Source organism: Hyperolius riggenbachi, chromosome 3, assembly GCF_040937935.1.
Source record: "Hyperolius riggenbachi isolate aHypRig1 chromosome 3, aHypRig1.pri, whole genome shotgun sequence".
Taxonomy (NCBI): domain Eukaryota; kingdom Metazoa; phylum Chordata; class Amphibia; order Anura; family Hyperoliidae; genus Hyperolius; species Hyperolius riggenbachi.
The window spans coordinates 30,828,600-30,850,444 of record NC_090648.1 but is presented as its reverse complement, the minus strand read 5'-3'; the positions used below and the strand labels follow the sequence as shown (position 1 = coordinate 30,850,444).

Below are 21,845 nucleotides of genomic sequence, written 5' to 3'. Positions count from 1 at the left end.
ATACTGTTGTATAACAATCTCTCGCCAGAGCTCCCATTGTCCCTTAACAGAACAAATGGGAATTACCCATCCTCCGCAAGCCCCCGGGGCAGATTTAAGAATACTTAATACATCCTGATGGTTTCTTAGATAATGTGCTTGATATAATTACTAAATTTGGTTATTTTTCAGGCCTAAAGGTTAATAAGGCCAAGACCATTGTCATGCCATTGTTGCCATCTCTGGCCGTTCTGCCCTCTTGTCCTCTACAATAGACACATGAATTCTGCTATTTGGATATTGAAATTACCTCTCAACTTGACTAGTACCATCCTGTCTCTTGCCGAAATGGAGGTTTTGACAGTATTCACTTTTTTAATAAAAGTTAAACAGAAGATGCAAAATTATCTCCTAAGAGAAAAACTTAGGAGAAAAAGTGAATAGGGATAGGGGGTACAATGTAAAAAAATATTTTTTTAAAAAGACTTGTAGAAAATCGATTTTAAAATTGCAAAGAAAAATGGTTTTTAAACCTAGAAAAATTACAGTTTAATAAACATTTATTTTTGTATATTTAAAATCGATTTTCTCAAAAACTACAAGGTCCTTTTGAACAATTCTTTTTGTAACTTGTACCTACTATTCTTCTTAACATATGTAGCTATTTTGGTAGCAATAGCATGTATGGGCCTTTGCTATTCACCATCAAAGTCGGTACAAAATTATGCGTAAATTAATCCTCCTGGCAGTTAATTAATTCTGCCAAATAGGCAGAAATACATTTTTTTATTTGTTTCATGTAAAGCTACCAGAGTGGTAGCTACATGAAACAACACTAGAGGGCGCATATGTCCCTCTAGTGCGATCGTCGCCGGCATCAATAGCAAACAGGGGAAAGCGTATATAACGCTTTCCCCTGTTTGGCTTTTCCTGACGCCATAGCGACGATCGGAATGACGTCATGGACGTCAGCCTACGTCCTGACGTCAGCCGCCTCCCATCCAGCCCTTAGCACTGCCCGAAAGTCATTGGTCCAGGCAGCACAGGGCTCTGGCGGGGGCTCTTCCACCACTGCGTGCAGGCGATCGCCGCAGAGTGGCGGTGATCAAGCTGTACGTGCGGCTAGCAAAGTGGTAGCTGCACGTACAGCACTTTAAATGGGGCGAATCGCCCCACCAGGGGCTGAGATATCCTCCTGCATGGCATAGCCCGAGCTGAGCTCGGGCTTACTGCCAGGAAGGTTAAGCGTAAATTCATGCATAATCACGAATCGGAACAATTAGCTACGAAATTGATTACGTTATTTCCCCAAAATGTCACATTATGATGCGTAATTGCGTATTACAATGCGTTATTATGCATGTTCGTAATTTCTGCTCATCACTAGACCTCACGACCCATCCAATAACCACCCATAAAAAATATGGCCATTATGATCCCCTCCCCCATAATACCATTTGCTGTGGAGAGGATCCCTATATCAGAGGGAGGGAGAGGGAGTAATGGGGACGGTTCCTCTGAAGCCCCAGACCCCCCATGATCACATGGGCTTTTCCCCCTATGCAAAATCATAGTTTCTCTAGCGATAATTTTCGAACAGATCTATATCGACGTAATTTTTTGACTTTTTTTTATAGAATGCATTACAAATTATATTACTTTGTGTATTGCTAATACTTCACTTCGTAATTTATTAGCACTCCTATATTTTGAGGAAGTCTATCATTATTACAACATGGCTGTTTTTAGTTTAGTGGCTTTGCAATTACTTAAGAATCAGAAAGTTTTGTTAGACAACTTTCTAAACCATATTTCTACACGCTTGGTTTGTACATTTCCTTGTTATTACTCAAGCAATCTGTATTTTCGGGAATCAGACTCAGCAATCACGGCCCCACCTTAGGTAGGCTCCATAGTATAAATCTAGGAGCTGGACAGATGGCGCACAGAAGCCTCCTCACTGCTCTGTCGGCCAATTGTGAAGAAGATGCTGCTGAGACTGACTGCCATCCTCTTCCTGCTGCAGGCCATGGTGGCCATCGGCAACACCATTGGTGTAAGCAATGGTGGTCCTTGGGGTGACTGGGGTGATCATCAAACCTGTCCTCCTGGAACTACCGCAAGAGGCTTCAGACTAAGGGTAAGTAGCTTTCCGACCTAATAGCTGACTGGATACTTTAAAAATACATGACTGTGGCTTTGGTCATTGGCTTCATTTTCTTCAGTCTTTTTCAAGCATGCCGCCCGCTGATTCAAAGTGGGTCAGTTCACTTCATAGGTAGTATGGATCAGTGATCAGAACCTATTAGATACAGAGGACTACATACTGATGATTAGCCAAAATTTTGCATATGTATAATTTCACATTGTAATTAGAGATGGCTCGAACCTCCGATTTTCGGTTCGCGAACACCATTCGTGAACTTCCGTGGAAGGTTCGGTTCGCGCGAACTTTAGCGAACTGCAATAGACGTCAATGAGGAGGCGAACTTTGAAAACTAGAAACACTTATGCTGGCCAGTAAAAGTGATGGAAAACATGTTTCAAGGGGTCTAACACCTGGACCCCCAGGTGGTGGAGTGGGATACATGCCAAAAGTCCAAGGGAAAAATCTGGATTTGACGCAAAGCAGTGTTTTAAGGGCAGAAATCACATTGAATGCTAAATTGCAGGCCTAAAGTGCTTTAAAACATCTTGCATGTGTATACATCAATCAGGGAGTGTAATTAGAGTACTGCTTCACACTGACACACCAAACTCACTGTGTAACGCACAGCTGTTTGCGTAGTGACGGCTGTGCTGGACTGGTGCGGAACATGGCCAGAGTGCAGGCCATGGCGGTTTTCCAGCCCATACGGTCGCCGGGCTGTGGTAGCTCAATGATAGAACAACAGTGACTGTCCAGCTGATCAAATTTGGTCTGACCACAATGAAGCAACGACCTTATTATCTTTGGTGTGCCACCCCCACCCGAGACACTCGTATAGCCGGCGGTCATTGCTTCATTGTGATACGCAAGCCCATTCACCGCGGCAAGGTAATGATCACGAAGGGGGATGGGCACATGTACATGCCTTTTGTTTTGTTGTTGCAGCCGCCCACAGTACAGCCAGAAAAATTAGGCAGGCATGTACACGCACCAGAAAAATTAGTATAGCGGCCGCTGCTAGCATCGACCTTAATAATTCAGGGATCCGCCTTGAGTCCTGGACCTTGTTGGTGGTGGCGGAGAAGGCAAGCGGTGTGCAGGCAGAGATGCTGTGTGTGGGGACTGACTTAGTCTTGGTGCAGGCAGTAGCCATCCGAGATCCATGCCTCATTCATTTTGATAAAGGTGAGGTACTGAACACTTTTGTGACTTAGGCGACTTCTCTTCTCAGTGACAATGCTTCCAGCTGCACTGAAGGTCCTTTCTGACAGGAAGCTTGCGGCAGGGCAAGAGAGAAGTTGGATGGCAAATTGGGACAGCTCTGGCCACAGGTCAAGCCTGCGCACCCAGTGGTCCAAGGGTTCATCGTCGCTGCTCGCAGTGTCTACATCCACAGTTAAGGCCAGGTAGTCGGCTACCTGCCGGTCCAGGTGTTGGTGGAGGGTGGATCCGGAAGGGCTACGGTGAGGTGTTGGACTAAAGAATGTCCGCATGTCCGACATCACCATGAGATTGCTGGAGCGTCCTGTCCTTGCCTGCGTGGACATGGGAGGAGGAGGATTAATGGCAGTGGTACCTTTATTGTGTTGTGCTGTCACATCACCCTTAAACACATTGTAAAGCATCATTGCCAGCTTGTTCTACATGTGCTGAATCCTTTCCGCCTTCTGTTGAGTTGGTAACAGGTCCGCCACTTTGTGCCTGTACCGAGGGTCTAGTAGCGCGGCCACCCAGTACAGGTCGTTCCCCTTGAGTTTTTTTATACGGGGGTCCCTCAACAGGCTGGACAACATGAAACAGGCCATCTGCACAAAGTCGGATTCAGCCGTACTATCCATCACCCTTTGCTCTTCCTGAGTGATGTCACGTAAGTCCTCTTCCTCCCCCCAGCCACAAACAATACCATGGGAACGTGGAGCAGCACAAGCCCCCTGTGACAGCTGCTGCAGTTGTTCTTCTGTCGCCACCTCTTCCTACTCCACAGAAACACCTTTCTCGTCATCCGAGTCTGACTCCTCTTCTTCCCCACATGACTCCTCTTCTTCCTCCTCCTCCCCCCCCCTCTGTGTGGTGTGAGGTGTTGAGGAAACATCTGGTTTAGATGAAAATTGCTCCCATGACTCCTCCTGCTGTACTCTACGCATGGCACGCTCCAGGAAGTAAGCGTAGGGGATCAAGTCGCTGATGATGCCTTCAGCGCGACTCACCAGGTTGGTCACCTCCTCAAATGGCAGCATGATCCTGCATGCATTTCGCATCAGTGGCCAGTTCGGTGGCCAGAACATCCCCATCTTCCCAGATTGTTTCTTTCTACTGTAATTGTACAGGTACTGGGTGACGGCTTTCTCCTGTTCTAGCAAGCGAGAGAACATGAGAAGGGTCGAATTCCAGCGAGTCGGGTTGTTTCTCCGCTGAATGTCCGCAAAGCGTGCCATGGCCTTGTAAGACTGCCTGAAATGCCCACACAACTTCATGGCCTGCTTCAGGATGTCCTCTAAGCCTTGATACTTTGACACAAATCTTTGAACGACCAGATTCAGCACATGTGCCATGCAGGGTACATGTGTCAGCTTTCCCAAATTCAAAGCGGAAAGGAGATTGCTGCCGTTGTCACACACCACGTTGCCAATCTCCAGCTGGTGCGGGGTCAGCCATTGCTCCACCTCTTTGTTAAGAGCAGCCAGGAGAGCTGGTCCAGTGTGACTCTCCGCTTTGAGGCAAGACATGTCTAAGATGGCGTGACACCATCTTACCTGGCATGGAGCGTAGGCTCTGGGGAGATTGGGCTGTGTAGCTGGAGAGGAGGAGATGGCAGCACCACTAGAGTTGAACTGCCACTATGCAAAGGAGGAGGAGGAGGAGGAGGACAGCGAAGAGGATGTAGCTACCTGAGTTAATTTACAGCTTAATAATTTATGTTGAGTAAAATGTTTAAAGAGACTCTGAAGTCTCCAAAAAATAATGTTTTTACTTTAAAATCCTCGTTAACATAATTGCCCCTCCTAAAGTGCTGCATCACCGCTTAAAACTCCACAAATCACCCCAAACTCCCTGGGCTGGGACACATTGCGAGGTTCCTTCCGCATAGAGGCAGAGCTTTGGGCTGCAGCTCTGCCTCTACACGTGTCTATCAGTGCGGATCGCCGCCTCCGCCCGCCCTTCTCAGTCTTCTTTCACTGAGAGGGGCAGGGAGAGGCGACGATCAGCGCCGATTGACGCACATGGAGGCAGAGCTGCAGCTCAAAGCTCTGCCTCCCTGGGCAGCAAAATCCCTGACCAAGAAAGTCGTGGATTTTGCCCGGGGTGTTAGGGGTTCTTAATTGAGTTTTCAGCAGCGGGATGCAGCGTTTTAGGATGGGCAATTATGTGAAAGAGGTTTTTAAAGTAAAAACCTCATTTTTGGGAGGCTTCAGAGTCTCTTTAACAAACAGGATTTATCTTAATAATCATTTTTTAAGCATTGTTTAAGAGCTAACATCTATTTTTTCCATCACATCCTCAATCCTGATCCCCCGAAGAAGTAGACATTACTGTAAAAAATTTAGATGAAACCTGTTTTTTTTCTTCTCTCTTTCTTTTGATGATCTGCTTTTTAAATGCTTCTGAAAATTGTACAAAATATTTACAGTTGAAACTCAAAAAAATAAAATATTGTGTGAAAGTCCATTTATTTCAGTGATTCAACTTAAAAGGTGAAACTTATACATGAAATAGATTTCTTACATGCAAAGCGAGATATTTCAAGCCTTTATTTGGTATAAAATTTATGATTATGGCTTAGGCTTACAGCTTATGACAACCCCCAAATCAAAATCTCAGACCATTATATTGTGAAAATGTTCAATATTCTAGGCTCAAAGTGTCAGACTCTAATCAATGTAATAATCCAGTACACCTGCAAAGGGTTCCTGTTTCATAAATTAGTTTCACCTTTTAAGTTGAATTACTGAAATAAACAGACTTTTGCAAGAAATTCTAATTTTTCGAGTTTTACATGTATCAATTTTTGCCATTAGTCCCCCAAATTTGTTTTGCATTACAAAAAAATCACACACTGAGCAGGACTCATGGGTGAGATGGAATACCCAGTGGAACTGACTATGTTATCTCATACAGCCATATCACTTCCTGCCATGTACTGATGAGGACCAAATGTCCGAAACAGGCTGTCTACATGTGGGTTTGATGTGGCTGTGTAAAATTTTAAACTATAGGCTTGCTATACAACAGCCGTTCTGGATGCTAGTCTGGCTTACTGGGGCGAAAATAAATCATTTGCATATTCAGTAGTGGTGCATTGTGGATAACCACAAATGTTCACTTATAGCTGAATTATTGCAAATTTCCTTCTGTTTTAAGAAGGCAAATCACACCAAGCATTGCTTATTAGTAGGTGGGCTTTTTCGGTCTCTTTTAGCCCCCTATACATTCCTATTGGTTTGGGTCTCCACCAAGCTGCTTGGTTACTCTGTTCATAAAAAAATGACACAAGTCAAACAACTCTATAAAGCTACAGCTCTAGTAACTAGCTGCCTCTACCACAACCCTTTTAGAAATCCTTTAGAGCCTTTATCCAGCTTAGATACATTATTTTCCCATGGCATGATTAGTTAATCAATGCCCACACAACACCACTTGGTAAGTATGATAAAACCTCTGGTCTTATGATCTCAACAATCTTCTGACTACTGACGAGCACAAATTTCACATAATCGTAACTTTGCTTCGTAATTCGCAATTGCAATGCAAAATCATAATGCTAAATTTTGGGCAAAATCGTAATGCTAAATTTTGGGTAAAATCGTAATTCATTTTGTATGTAGACGCAATAAGGAACCTTAATTTTGCATAATTTACCGTAATTTTGTTAATTACAGCTATTACAAAGCAAGAACATACTCAAAATATGTTTTTTGTAAGTTTTCACTAACTTCTCAGTACATTTTCTGTTTAAAATATGCTGGAAAGTTATTTGAAATAGAAGATGAAAAATGATCTCCTAGGAGAAATCTCAGGTGAAAAGGGGAATTGCATATGGGCCTCTGTATCTTCTGGGTCATCTCTCTGTGTTCTTGGTAGTCTCTATGATTTTTCGTTTGTGTGTGTCAATATCTCTTTTTTTGACTCCTCAAAACTGTCTTTGTAGGTGGAAGGCGGACAAGGTGGAGGAGATGACACAGCTTTGAATGGGATCGAGTTGTCCTGTGCTGATCACCAGAGCTTTGATCCCAGAGCTGTAATAACCTCTACTGTAGAAAGGTAAGTCTGTGGGGTTCATCCTCCAGCTCTGGACAAAGTAATTAGTAAAAAATGTGTTTATTTGTTATTTATTTTAGCAGCAGTATTGTACTGTGTTAGTCAACAGTACATGCAGGAAGTTTTGAATCAGGACGATACCATTTATTGGCTAACTTAAAGAGACTCTGTAACAAAATTTTGAGCCTTATTTCTTCTATCCTATAAGTTCCTGTAGCTGTTCTAATGTGCTCTGGCTTACTGCAGCCTTTCCTAGTTGCACAGTGGCTGTGTTATCTCTGTTATATGATCTAATCTTCTCTCCTTTGTCGGGTCTGTCGGGCTCAGGCAGTCAGGCTGGAATATGCTGTGCTGTTTGTGATTGGCTAGAAGCTATACACACCCTCTCCAGCACCCCTGCACACTGTGTATGACTCACACACTGAGCCTATTAATTGATATGTCTTTTGTTTGTAAACACTGTATAAAAATGGCAATTAAATGCCAGGTTTGCAGAAGGGAGTGGAAGAAGCAGCACAGAGGGGCCCAGGAGAACATAATGAATAGAATGGTATGCTTTTTATTGTAAGAATTTTAGAGTAAAGATTCTCTTTAAAAGTAAAAGCTCTCAGGCAATAACCCTACACAAATAGAGTCTGAAGAAGGGTAATTCACTTTTTAACTTTAACTTTTAACTTTTTTCTTTCAAAGTGGGATGAAACTCCATATCAACTGAAAAAATATCTATAAGAAGGTAGTTATTAAGCTTACCTACCCTGTTGTTTGTAGTGTTGACTGTATGTGATATGAAGAAATGAAAATAATATTTCTGTTCTGCTGGGTTCCATATTTACTGTTTCTCTGTGATGCCAAAAGTGACATCATGTCTGCCCTTATTTTTCGTTTTTGCAACCCAACTCAGTGTTAATTTTTCCTTCCCACTGCCACAGCTCACTGTCCCTCCAACAGCAAACATTGCCCAGACAACACGCTAACATCACTGTATACATTCTTCATAAGAAGGAGGTCCTAGTGCCCTTATCTTATCCAAAATAGAAAACTTTTGCAGATAAGCTTGTTACTGTGACTAACACCCCCTCCCCGCCCCCCCCCCCCCCCAAAAAAAAAAAACTTCCCACAATCCCACAGACACTGCACAGTTCCTGCATTTAATCAAAGCAACCTAGACCAGGTAAAAAGATAAACAAATTGGAGAAATATAGGGACCATGTTTTAGAAAAAAAAGGAGTTTACGTATATTTTGGGACTCTAACTATTCTGAGCATTTTTTTTTATGTTTGGATGTTACAACGCCTTTTTAGTTAGCCAATAATTGGTATCATTCTGATTTGAAACTTTGTTCTTTTATTAATTTTACTTATTTATATACATACTAGCTGATGGCATTGCCCAGATATGTATTTGGCTTGTGTTGGCTCCGCCCACATTTCTAATCCTAACGCACAATTACTAAATTACTCAATGACCTAGTTTGTGAGCTTTGCAGTGTTTGGCATCAAAAGGCTCGTACTGGCCCAGCTAGGGGTCGAGTAAAAGATCGGGAGGCCTTTTAAAAACAATATGACGTCACCTGTCACATGACGTTGTGTGCCCCTCTCCTCTCCAAACCCCCTGTGTCTGAGCCAGCGGCTTAGTGGAGGCTAAGGAGAGAACTTCGCCCGGCCAGCAGTCGCATCATAAAAAATGCTTCTGGCACAGGAATATGAGTAGACGGGCCCCTGGATGACTTCAGGGAAGCAGTGAGTCATGTGACAGTCACATGACTCGCAGGCACACAGACTGCGTGGCTCTCAGCTCAGCTGAGAGCAGCGCAGGGATTTTCAATTGAGAGATGCAAGAGAGAGCTAACTGGCTGGAGCTATATGCTGGGCTGTGAGGAAGCAGGAGATCCTGAGGGAGATAACAGTGAAGTCTGCCAGGAGAGAAGGAGGGAATATCTCTGACAGAGCAGGGGAAGATAAGAACCGGCAGTGACAATGGAAGAGGGAAAGGTGTACCGAAGCCTTACACAGAGTGAGGACAGCTATTACAGACATGTATGTGCATAGCTCCCAAAAAGGGGTGCTCATCTGGATTCCGGATATCCGGGGTAACCCGGATATCCAAACTTTTTTCAGCTATCTGACCGGATTCGGATTCCAGATACCCGGGCCCAAATCCGGATAGTTATCTGCGGATATTTGGCCGCATAACCTTTCTGATCCGAAGTACTATAACTAAGGTGATGAGTGATGACGTCCTGGAGCCAATCAGAGGGCTCCCAGCAGAAGCCCTAGCAACCAATCACAGAGGGGAACCCTTGCCAGCACCACCTGACCTCATTGAGCCAATCAGAGGCCTCCCAGCCTAAGCCCTGGCACCCAATCACAGAAAGGAACACTGGCCAGCCCCCTGTTTAATAAGGAGGGCTGCCATGATGAGACAGATCGTCCTGGCTTGCTGAAGGCACACTGAGAGATATGCTCCAGTGCTGGTGGCCTAGCAAGGGCTGTACACAGTTTTAAACCTAAAGCTGTTCAGTGATTAACCCCATCAACATCACTACTGTTACTACTGTTAAATCGTTAATTAGCTTGATTGATGTCATAGTGTGACAGTCAGAGTGTGTGCTCCAGTGCTGCTGGGCCTAGCAAGGACTGTACACAGTGATAAGCTGTTCAGTGATTAACCACTTCACTACTATCACTACACTATTGTTAAATTGTTAATTAGCTTGATTGATGTCTCATAGTGTGACAGTTCAAGTGTGTGCTCCAGTGCTGCTGGGCCAAGGGCTGTACACAGTGATAAGCTGTTCAGTCATTAACCCCTTCACTATCAGTACACTATTGTTAAATCATTAATTAGCTTGATGTAATTTGTGTGACAGTCAGTGTGTGCTGCATGCAGCTGCTATGTGTCTGTGTGTGTGCTGTGCACAGACCAGGCCAGCTGCTGCCTGCTGGCCAGCTATTAGCCTTAGGTATAGGTTAGGTTAGGGAATAGGGGATAGGATTACGGTGTTATTGTGTACTTAGTACTGTAGTACAGCAGTCAGTGCTAGTAGTTGTTAGAGTAGTAGTACCACTGTTTTAGCTTTCTACAGAACTGCTGTGCTGTGAGCAGTGCCAGTGTGACAGTTAGTGTGCACTAGTGTCTTCTCCTCTGCTGTCTGACTGTCACTCAGGACTTGCCACGTTTAACGTGGCACTTGCCAAGTGTCACGTGTCACGTGACACTTGCCATGTGTCACGTGGCACTTGCCACGTGTCACTTGGCACTTGCCATGTGGCACTTGCCACGTGTCATGTGTCACTTGCCACGTGTCACATGGCACTTGCCACGTGGCACATGTCACGTGGCACTTGCCAAGTGTCACGTGGCACTTGGCACGTGGCACTTGGCACTTGCAGAGTGTCACGTGGCACTTGGCACGTGTCACGCGGCATTTGCTAAGTGTCACGTGTCACTTGGCACGTGTCACTTGGCACGTGTGATGTGGCAGGTGCCACGTGACAAGTGCCACGTGACACTTGTCAAGTGCCATGTGACACGTGCCAAGTGCCACGTGACACATGCCAAGTGCCACGTGACACTTGGCAAGTGCCATGTGACACGTGCCAAGTGCCATGTGACACGTGCCAAGTGCCATGTGACACGTGCATGCTCCTGGCACATGTTACACCTGCTGCTGCTGCAGTGCCCTGCTCCTGCTGCCTGTGCAGCTCCCACCGTCAGACCAGGGTGCCACAGGCCACTGATACCACCTATATTTAACCCAAAACACAATTGCTGCGTAATTTTTGGGAGGTGTCTTGGCTGAAAACTGTCATGTCCCAGTTGTGCGGTTGGACTTTGGACACAATGTGGGCTGCATGACCACTATCTGGAACCTAGGCCTAATGTTAATTGACAGGCATTTTTTTGGGGGGGCGGGGGGGATTTGAAGTCCCCACATCATCAATTAATGTTCCCCTGTACAAAATGATGATGGTACATGCCTCATTTACCCTAAAAAACCTTTTTAAAGCAATTTAAAGGGCACTTACGTTTTTTCTATCCAAATATCTGAATCTGGCCGGATACCCTGAATACTGAGGTCAGATATCCGATTCGGATCCGGATTGGACAATTTTGAACTCGGATATCCGACCTGGATCGGATATCTGGGTATCCGGATCCGGATCCTACCCGTATTTTGAAAAGGGGTATCCGAGCACCCCTGCTCCCAACTGTCCCTCTTTTGGAGGGACAGTCCCTCTTTGGGGACCCAGTCCCTCTGTCCCTCTTTCTCTCTCATTTGTCCCTCTTTCAGAACTGTTGTACAGATCTACGTTCAAACATGTGCAAAGTGCCAAGTGCAAAGTGCCACGTGCAAACAAGTGCAAAGTGCCAAGTGCAAAGTGCCACATGCAAAGTGCCATGTGCAAAGTGCAAAGTGCCATGCAAACACGTGCAAAGTGCAAAGTGCCATGTACAAACTGCCAAGTGCAAAGTGCCACGTGCAAACACGTGCAAAGTGCAAAGTGCCATGTGCAAAGTGCCACGTGCAAAGCAGCACATTGCACTTTGTACGTGGCACTTTACACATGTTTTCTCTTTCCACGTGGCACTTTGCACGTGTTTGCACCTGGCACTTTGCACTTTGCAGTTGGCACTTTGCACGTGGCACTTTGCCTTTTTGCACGTGTTTGCACATGGCACTTTGCACTTTGCACATGGCACTTTGCACGTGTTTGCACTTTGCACCTGGCCCTTTGCACGTGTTTGCATGTGGCACTTTGCACTTTGCACATGTTTGCACGTTGCACTTTGCACTTGACACTTTGCACGTGGCACTTTGCACTTTGCACGTGAAACGTGGCACTTTGCACATGTTTGCACTTTGCACATGGCACTTTGCACGTGTTTGCACGTGGCACTTTGCACGTGGCACTTTGCACATGTTTGCAGTGTGGCACTTTGCACGTGGCACTTTGCACTTTGCACGTGTTTACATGTGGAACTTTGCACTTTGCACGTGGCACTTTGCACTTTGCACGTGTTTGCACGTGGCACTTTGCATGTGGCACTTTGACCTTTGCACGTCTTTGCACATGGCACTTTGCACTTTGCACGTGGCTCTTTGCACTTTGCACATGGCACTTTGCACGTGTTTGCACGTGGCAGGCAGCTGCTGGCCTAGTGTGTGCGCAGTACACACACAAACATATAGCAGCTGCAGAAGCACTGCAGCAAACACTCTAAATGTCACACTATGACATCAATCAAGTTAATGAACGATTTAACAATAGTGTAGTGATAGTGAAGGGGTTAATCACTGAACAGCTTATCACTGGGTACGGCCCTTGGCCCAGCAGCACTGCAGCACACACTCTAACTGTCACACTATGAGACATCAATCAAGCTAATTAATGATTGAACTATAGAGTAGTGAAGTGGTTAATCAATTAACAGCTTTAGGTTTATAACTGTGTACAGCCCTTTGTAGGGCACCAGCACTGGAGCAAGTCTCTCAGGAAGCATTCAGCAAGCCAGGACGATCTGTCTCGTCATGGCAGCCCTCCTTATTATACAGGGGGCTGGCCAGTGTTCCTTTCTGTGATTGGGTGCCAGGGCTTAGGCTGGGAGGCCTCTGATTGGCTCAATGAGGTCAGGTGGTGCCGGCCAGGGTTCCCCTCTGTGATTGGTTGCTAGGGCTTCTGCTGGGAGCCCTCTGATTGGCTCCAGGACGTCATCACCTTAGTTATAGTATTTTGGATCAGGATATCCACGGATATCCACGGATATCCGGGTATGCGCCCAACTATCCGCAGATAGCTATCCGGATTTGGGCCCAACTATCTGGAATCCGAATCCGATCCGGATAGGCCTAAAAAGTTCAGATATCCGGGTTACCCGGATATCCAGAATCCTGATGAGGACCCCTGGTCTAATTTCCTACGATATTATTATCTAATTATATAGCACTGACACCTTCTGCAGCACTTTACAGAGTACATAGTCATGTCACTGACTGTCCTTAGAGGAGCTCACAATCTAATCCTACCATAGTCCTAGTCTAATACCCTACCATATTATTATTATTATTATTATTATGTACTTATATAGCACTGACATCTTCTGCAGCACTTTAAAGAGTACATAGTTATGTCACTGACTGTCTTCAGAGGAGCTCACACTCCAATCCCGACTATAGCCATAGTCTAATGTCCTACCATATTATTATGTATTTATATAGCACTGATATCTCCTGCAGCACTGTACAGAGTACATAGTCATATCACTGACTGTCTTCAGAGGAAGTCACAATCTAATCCTACCATAGTTATAGTCTAATGTCCTTACGTTTTATTATTATGTGTTTATATAGCACTGACACCTTCTGCAGCACATTACAGAGTACATAGTCATGTCACTGACTGTCTTCAGAGGGGATCATAAACTAATTCTACCATAGTCATAGTCTAATGTCCTACCATATTATTATTATGTATTTATAGAGCATTGACATCTTCTGCAGCACTTTACAGAGTACATAGTCATGTCACTGACTTTCCTCCAAGGCGCTCACAGTCTAATCCCACCATAGTCATAGTCTAATGTCACTACCATATTATTATTATGTATTTATATAGCACTGACATCTTCTGCAGCACATTACAGAATACATAGTCATGTCACTGACTGTCCTTAAAGGGGATCACAATCTAATCCTACCATAGTCATAGTCCAATGTCCTACCATATTATTATTATGTATTTATAGAGCATTGACATCTTCTGCAGCACTTTACAGAGTACATAGTCATGTCACTGACTGTCCTCAGAGGAGCTCACAATCTAATTCTACCATAGCCATAGTCTAATGTCCTACCATATTATTATTATGTATTTATAGAGCATTGACATCTTCTGCAGCACTAAACAGAGTAAAAGGAACTGTATAGGGGAGGGAGGGGGACCATTATACCACTAGGTAATGCTGTTATGGGGACCACTAGAGTAGGGTATGTGAGCTAGAGTTGGGCCGAACCTCCGATTTTAGGTTCGCGAACCTGGTTCGCGAACTTCCGCGGAAGGTTCGGTTCGCGTTAAAGTTCGCGAACCGCAATAGACTTCAATGGGGATGCGAACTTTGAAAAAAAAATAATTATGCTGGCCACAAAAGTGATGGAAAAGATGTTTCAAGGGGTCTAACATCTGGAGGGGGGCATGGCGGAGTGGGATACATGCCAAAAGTCCCGGGGAAAAATCTGGATTTGACGCAAAGCAGCGTTTTAAGGGCAGAAATCACATTGAATGCTAAATGACAGGCCTAAAGTGCTTTCAAACATCTTGCATGTGTATACATCAATCAGGTAGTGTAATTAAGGTACTGCTTCACACTGACACACCAAACTCACCGTGTAACGCACCGCAAACAGCTGTTTGTGTAGTGACGGCCGTGCTGGACTGGTGCGCACCATGGCGAGAGTGCAGGTTTTGGTGGCTTTACAGCCCATATGGTCGCCTGGCTGATGTAGCTGAATGACAGAACAGGTATGCAGTGGCGGGTTCACTAAACAGAACAGGTATACAGTGGCGGGTCCACTGAACAGAACAGGTATGCAGTGGCGGGTTCACTGAACAGGTATACAGTGGCGGGTCCACTGAACAGAACAGGTATGCAGTGGTGGGTTCACTAAACAGAACAGGTATACAGTGGCGGGTTAACTAAACAGAACAGGTATACAGTGGCGGGTTCACAGAACAGGTATGCAGTGGCAGGTTCACTGAACACAACAGGTATGCAGTGGCGGGTTCACTGAACAGGTATACAGTGGCGGGTCCACTGAACAGAACATGTATGCAGTGGCAGGTTCACTGAACAGGTATGCAGTGGTGGGTTCACAGCACAGGTATGCAGTGGTGGGTTCACAGAACAGGTATGCAGTGGTGGGTTCACAGCACAGGTATGCAGTGGTGGGTTCAATGAACAGGTATACAGTGGCGGGTCCACTGAACAGAACAGGTATGCAGTGGCAGGTTCACTGAACAGGTATGCAGTGGTGGGTTCACAGCACAGGTATGCAGTGGTGGGTTCACAGAACAGGTATGCAGTGGTGGGTTCACAGCACAGGTATGCAGTGGTGGGTTCAATGAACAGGTATACAGTGGCAGGTCCACTGAACAGAACAGGTATGCAGTGGCAGGTTCACTGAACAGGTATGCAGTGGTGGGTTCACAGCAGAGGTATGCAGTGGTGGGTTCACAGAACAGGTATGCAGTGGTGGGTTCACAGCACAGGTATGCAGTGGTGGGTTCAATGAACAGGTATACAGTGGCGGGTTCACAGCACAGGTATGCAGTGGTGGGTTCACAGCACAGGTATGCAGTGGTGGGTTCACTGAACAGGTATGCAGTGGTGGGTTCACAGCACAGGTATGCAGTGGTGGGTTCACAGCACAGGTATGCAGTGGTGGGTTCACAGCACAGGTATGCAGTGGTGGGTTCACAGAACAGGTATGCAGCCAGACAGGAACAAGTTAAGCCTAACTAATCTTTCCCTGAGAGACAGTCTGCAGCAGCTCGCCCTACTCTCACTAACGCAGGCAGCACACGAGTGACCGTAATGGCCGCCGCTGCCTGCCTTATATAAGGGGGGGGTGGGGCTCCAGGGGCTAGTGTAGCCTAATTGGCTACACTGGGCCTGCTGACTGTGATGTAGAGGGTCAAAGTTGACCCTCCATGTGCATTATGGGGCGAACCGAACTTCCGCAAAGGTTCGCCTGCGGGACGCGAACGCGAACCACTGAAGTTCGCATGGAACCGTTCGCAGGCGAACCGTTCGGCCCAACTCTAATGTGAGCGCCAAATCATGGGGCGCGTGGGCCCCAAGCTGAAATTTCTCTAGTGGGCCCCCAGTGTCCCAGTCCGACCCTGGGCATCAATAATTTGCATTGAAAATAAAACAAATCTGATTGGCTGTTTGTGGCTCCACCTCTTTTTCTGAATGTGAACACCAGTCACCCAATGATCAACTGTACCAGATTTGAGGCTTGTGCCATTAACAGTGAAAGAATGACAGCAACAAAATATTCCCCTAGAAAATCAATAAGTGAATTTTGATTGGCTTTTGTAGACTCCACCCACTTTTATGAATATTAATCCCAGTCACCCAGTTATCAACTGTGCAAAGTGTGAGAGCCCTGCCATTAACAGTGCAAGAATGGCTGCAGTTTACATTTTCCCAGTAAATTTTGTATTTGTTTCTGCCCATAGATAACCCAGCATTCCGCTAGTATGTATTTGGCTGGTGTGTTGGCTGCTCCCAATTTTTCTAACCCTAACACACATTTATTCAATGACTCAATGACCAAGTTTGAGCTTTGCGGTCCTTGGCATCAATAATTTGCATTGAAATGAAACAAATCTGATTGTCTGTTTGTGGCTCCACCCCCTTTTCTGAATTTGAACCTCAGTCACCCAATGATTGACTGTACCCGGTTTGGGGCTTGTGCCATTAACAGTGCAAGAATGGCAGCAATGACATTTTCCCCTAGAAAATCAATATGTGAATTTTGATTGGCTTTTGTAGGCTCCACCCACTTTTCTGAATATTAATCCCAGTCACCCAGTGACCAACTGTGCAAAGTTTAAGAACCCTACCAGTAATAGTGTAAGAATTGCTGCAGTTTAGGTTTCCTCAGTGAAATTTGTATTTGTCTCCGCCCACTGATGACCCGGTGTTGCCCGGGAATGTATTTGAATTGTGTTGGCTTAACAGTGTAAGAATGGCTGCAGTTTAAAGAGAACCTGAACTGAAAATAAAAAGTCAAAATAGCCATACACAGGTCACACTTACCTCCTGTGTAGTCTACTACTCAATCTCTTTCTCCTCTCCTGAATCCCATTTGTCCACTGTGATCAATGGAATTCTCCGTCCTCCATTTTAAAAATGGCCATTAACCCATAACAGCTTCCTGGTCAGCACACAGTTAAACTGTAATATCACCCACTTGAGCCATAGGGAAACATGGACATTACCTTGCACATTCAGTTGTAACTGACAGCTGCTCATATGTAACTGACAGCAACTGGTATATTTCAGTTCTGACAAAATCTTGTCAGAACTGGAAGAAAATGGTGAGCTTCTGAGTGGAACTTATGATGAGGTTAGTATATAATATTCATTTGCAGCTATGTCATGTGTTTATTTTAAATAATTTTACTCGCTTCAGGTTCCCTTTAAGTTTTTCAGTGGGATTTGTATTTGTCTCCGCCCATTTTTTGGTTATGGGAATAAAAAATATCCTATATGTTATTCCAGGTTATGTACTATTTGTGAGCCAAATTTAATTCACATCCTTTCAGCCGTTCTTGCGTGATCGAGTAACAAACATCCGAACTTTCCCATTTATAATATTAGTAGGATTATGCAGGTATTTTAAAAAGGGTATTGGGTAACTACATGAATGGGAACATTTATAAACTGATAGGATAAAAAAAATAATGGCTGTATCAGTCCAAAAATAATAAAAACCTTACAGCTAATCGACAAAAGTTGACTCAGGTAATTCTTTTAACAACTTCAGTCTATCTGGACACCTCTCAAGTCTAACTGGAGGCATCGCTTGTGTTTTTAAGCAATGGGTATGTTATGTCATTTATTTTCAGTTTGTGGCCAGTCGTTTGTCGCAGGGCTTCATGCATTAACCTATTTTGGTTCCTGGACGTAAAAACTACGTCCAGGAACCATGCGCGCTACCGTGCGCTCCGGCGACCGATCGCGCGCGTGCACGCGCACTCCCGGCCGCGGATTCGGTAGCCACGGAATCAGTGTATCGGGCTATGGTTCCCGATCACTGATTCCTCTCCCCCGCTGAAAAAGCGACAGCTTCTCTCGGAAGCTGTGCTTTTTCTGGCTGTTGCCTCCCCCCTGCGTCACTCTAAGCGTGTGTTACGCTTAGAGTGACGTCATGTAAACAAACTCATGGCCGCCATCTTGTGGCCAAAAAGTAAAACTACAACTAAAAATTAAAAAAATTAAAAACAACACACAATTACATTATAAAACTATAGTTTACATCCCACCCTCCCAAAAATACCCAAATAAAATGTTTAATATAAAAAAAAAATTACAATAAAAAAAACATGTAAATATTTACCTAAGGGTCTAAACTTTTTAAATATCAATGTAAAGATGAAATATTTCTATATTTTTTTTATTTTAAACTTGTAAATAGTGATAGATGCAAAACGGAAAAAATGCACCTTTATTTCCAAATAAAATATTGTCGCCATACATTGTGATAGGGACATCATTTTATCGGTGTAATAACCGGGACATATGGGCAAATACAATACGTGAGTTTTAATTATGGAGGCATGTATTATTTTAAAACTATAATGGCTGAAAACTGAGAAATAATTATTTTTTCCGTTTTTTTTTCTTATTCTTCCTGTTAAAATGCATTTACAGTAAAGTGGCTCTTAGCAAAATGTACCCCCCAAAGAAAGCCTAATTGGTTGCGGAAAAAACAAGATATAGATCAGTTCATTGTGATAAGTAGTGATAAAGTTATAGGCTAATGAATGGGAGGTGAACATTTCTCAAGTGAAAACAACAGAACGCGAATGGGTTAATCAATGACCTGGCTAGTTATAAATGGCAATTATTTCCTTGGGTACATGACGAATTCTAGATTATAGTATCCAGAGTAAAATTTGTAGTTAGGATTTTATATTATTCCCTTTTTTTTTTTTACAATCTCTGCAAAATCTAGACCGGATCAATACAGGTTCTCCAATGTCCTTCAGTGTAGAAGAACCTCAGTAAACCAGGCCTTTATTACCCTCCTTGGCATTTCTCATCCACACACACAGAACTCACCCGCACGGGATCCAGATCACCTCTGCATTTCTCTCTTCTGTCCTTGGGAGGGGGTTCTCTATCTCTGGTGAGATTGCCGTCTGTCTTCAGGACGTGGAGAAGACTGTGCGGAAATGAGTCTTCTTGAATGCCATTACCCTGCGCTCCCTGCAATAACCTGCTCAGCGGTAACCCTGACCCAGGCTTGGGATTACCGCTAGCAGCGTGTTTTTTTTTTACCCCCACCCTGGGTCAGAAACACCACTAGGGAGGTTAAAGTTAACCTGTAAATATTAAGGAAGAGAAATGCAGATACTTACCTTGGTAAACGTCCTATGTCCTCCTCCCAACCACCACTGGATGGTGGGACCCTCTGGAATTTTGTGGCTGTACTCCAGTCCATAAACAAGCATGTCCGCACTATGGAGGCGCATGACACCTCATGCCTGTGGAGTAGAACAGAGCCGATCAGGCTTAGCGGAAGAAGCCAAACCCAAGTGGCTCTGTGCCACTGCACAGGTGCTGCACAGGTGCAAGGCTTCCTGTGCCTGCACAGTGTGACCGTGCTTATTCACAGATGGGTGGGCAGCCACACACACTCTTCGACAATCTCTTGTCAAAGAGGATTGAGGGGCCCCAGCACTGGATCAGTGGAGGTGAGGGGGACTGGGTACTTGCCTCAGTATAGGGGAACCTATGGATTATCCAGAGGCTTTCCTCTACTGAGGTAAGTACCCATTTGGGGCACTTTTTTCCCTTCAGGTACATTTTAACACCAAAAATCAAACCAGGCATAGTTGGAGCTGTGGACATCAGCCCTCATTTTTTTCAGACAAGACATATAGTGTATGCAATTTACTTAAAAAAAAAACAATTTTGCTTTAGCCTTTGGTCTACTTTCCTCAATAGACTAGAGTGAGGTACCTGCAAGAAAAGCAGATGGTAATCAGCGACCAGATTGGCCACTCTGTGGAATATGTGAAGGCAACTCCACATAACTTCTTGTATTGGGGTGTAGTGTTCATGTGGACACGACATGTATAGCACTGCTTTATGGTCCATCTGTTACCACATCTGGATGCTAAGCAAAAGACAAGAAGCCATGTAATCAACAGCATGAACGATCTCCATATCTGCACCAAATCCAGGTTCCATCAAGGAAGCACACAAACATAAAGTAAAAACTAGTTATCATGGACCAGGGGAATGGTGACATATTTGATGCAGTACTTCTCTAAACCTGTAACGTTCTTCTCTTTCTTCACAGATGGGGAGATTGGAGAGGTATCCAGTGGTGTCCTTCTGGCCAGATTATGCAGAGGTTTTCTCTGAAAGTTCAGCGGCCACTTGGTGGCTTTGCGGATGACACTGCAGCCAACAGCATCAGATTCCAGTGTTCCGACGGCACTGTGCTGAATGGTGATGGTGGTCCTTGGGGAGATTATGGAGATTGGAGTGATACCTGCGAAAGTGGAATTTGCAGCATCATCACCAAAGTGGAGAAGTGCCAAAGAGGTCGAGACGACACATCTGTCAATGATGTTAAGTTCACATGTTGTTAAAATAAAGCATAAGCTTCCAAAGCAAAAAACGTACCAGCTTCTTCATGAAATGCTTTATGTTAGTGCTGTCCATCTGGCAGCCCACAGGCCGAATTTGGCCCGTGGGCCAGATGTGGTGAGCGGCCGCACTCGCTTGCCTGGACTTGTTTTTTTGTGTCAGTCCCTCTCCTGTAGCAGGCCCATCTCTTGTTCGCGCCTGGCCCTGCCCCTCAAAGCTGGTGCTAGCCATGCCGTCTGCTTATGAAGTTGGACAGCACTGCTTTATATGAATGGTTGTATGTAGCCCATTTGTCTAATAAATAAATAACATTTGCTTTAAAAAATTAGAAGACGTGCCCAGTGTTTTCTATGTTAATTGCTTGTTTCGACCCAGACTTTTCTTTTTAGTTTTGAAAGGCCAATATTGTAAAAATGTTGGCCTTCTGCTATCCATTCATGTAAAAACGTGAGTTGAAAAGGGTGCGAAATTTGAAGATCATAGTAATTTACAGTCGCAGGATATCTCCGCTGGTAGAATTTCAATAAAATTAACAATATGTATAGCGGCTATTAGAATATTGGTACAATTACAGATAAAATATATTGGTAAAGCTTACTGATATTTTCCAATGACCTAACCTAATCTTACCCTCAGACAGAACCCTCCCTCTACTGATACTTAAACCTAAGACCCCACTGGAGGTGCCTAATAGTGATGGGTGGAAATTTTGAATATGCATAATTTGCAATTACGATGCAAAATCATGATTCCTAATTTTTGACAAAGTCAGAATAAATGTTGTTGTAATTAGTAATGATACATCCTAATTTTGCATTTACTCACACTTCATTAACCACTTCACCACTGAGGGGTTTTACCCCCTAAGCACCAGAGCAATTTTCACCTTTCAGCGCTCCTTCCATTCATTCGTCTATAACTTTATCATTACTTATCACAATGAAATGAACTATATCTTATTTTTTCTGCCACCAATTAGGCTTTCTTTAGGTGGGACATTATGCCAAGAATTATTTTATTCTAAATGTGTTTTAATGGGAAAATAGGAAAAATGTGGGAAAAATTAATT

The 21,845-nt window shown here is 44.4% G+C and overlaps 1 protein-coding gene across 1 annotated transcript; it reads left to right on the top strand.

Annotated features, from left to right (window-relative positions):
- The first annotated feature begins 1,943 nt into the window (after positions 1-1,943).
- LOC137560901 (vitelline membrane outer layer protein 1 homolog) lies at positions 1,944-21,057 on the top strand. Its single transcript, XM_068272060.1, has 3 exons — positions 1,944-2,119; positions 7,275-7,387; positions 20,484-21,057. The coding sequence occupies exons 1-3, from the start codon at positions 1,967-1,969 to the stop codon at positions 20,776-20,778; spliced, it is 561 nt and encodes a 186-aa protein (XP_068128161.1). The 5' UTR covers positions 1,944-1,966; the 3' UTR covers positions 20,779-21,057.
- Positions 21,058-21,845: the final 788 nt, after the last annotated feature.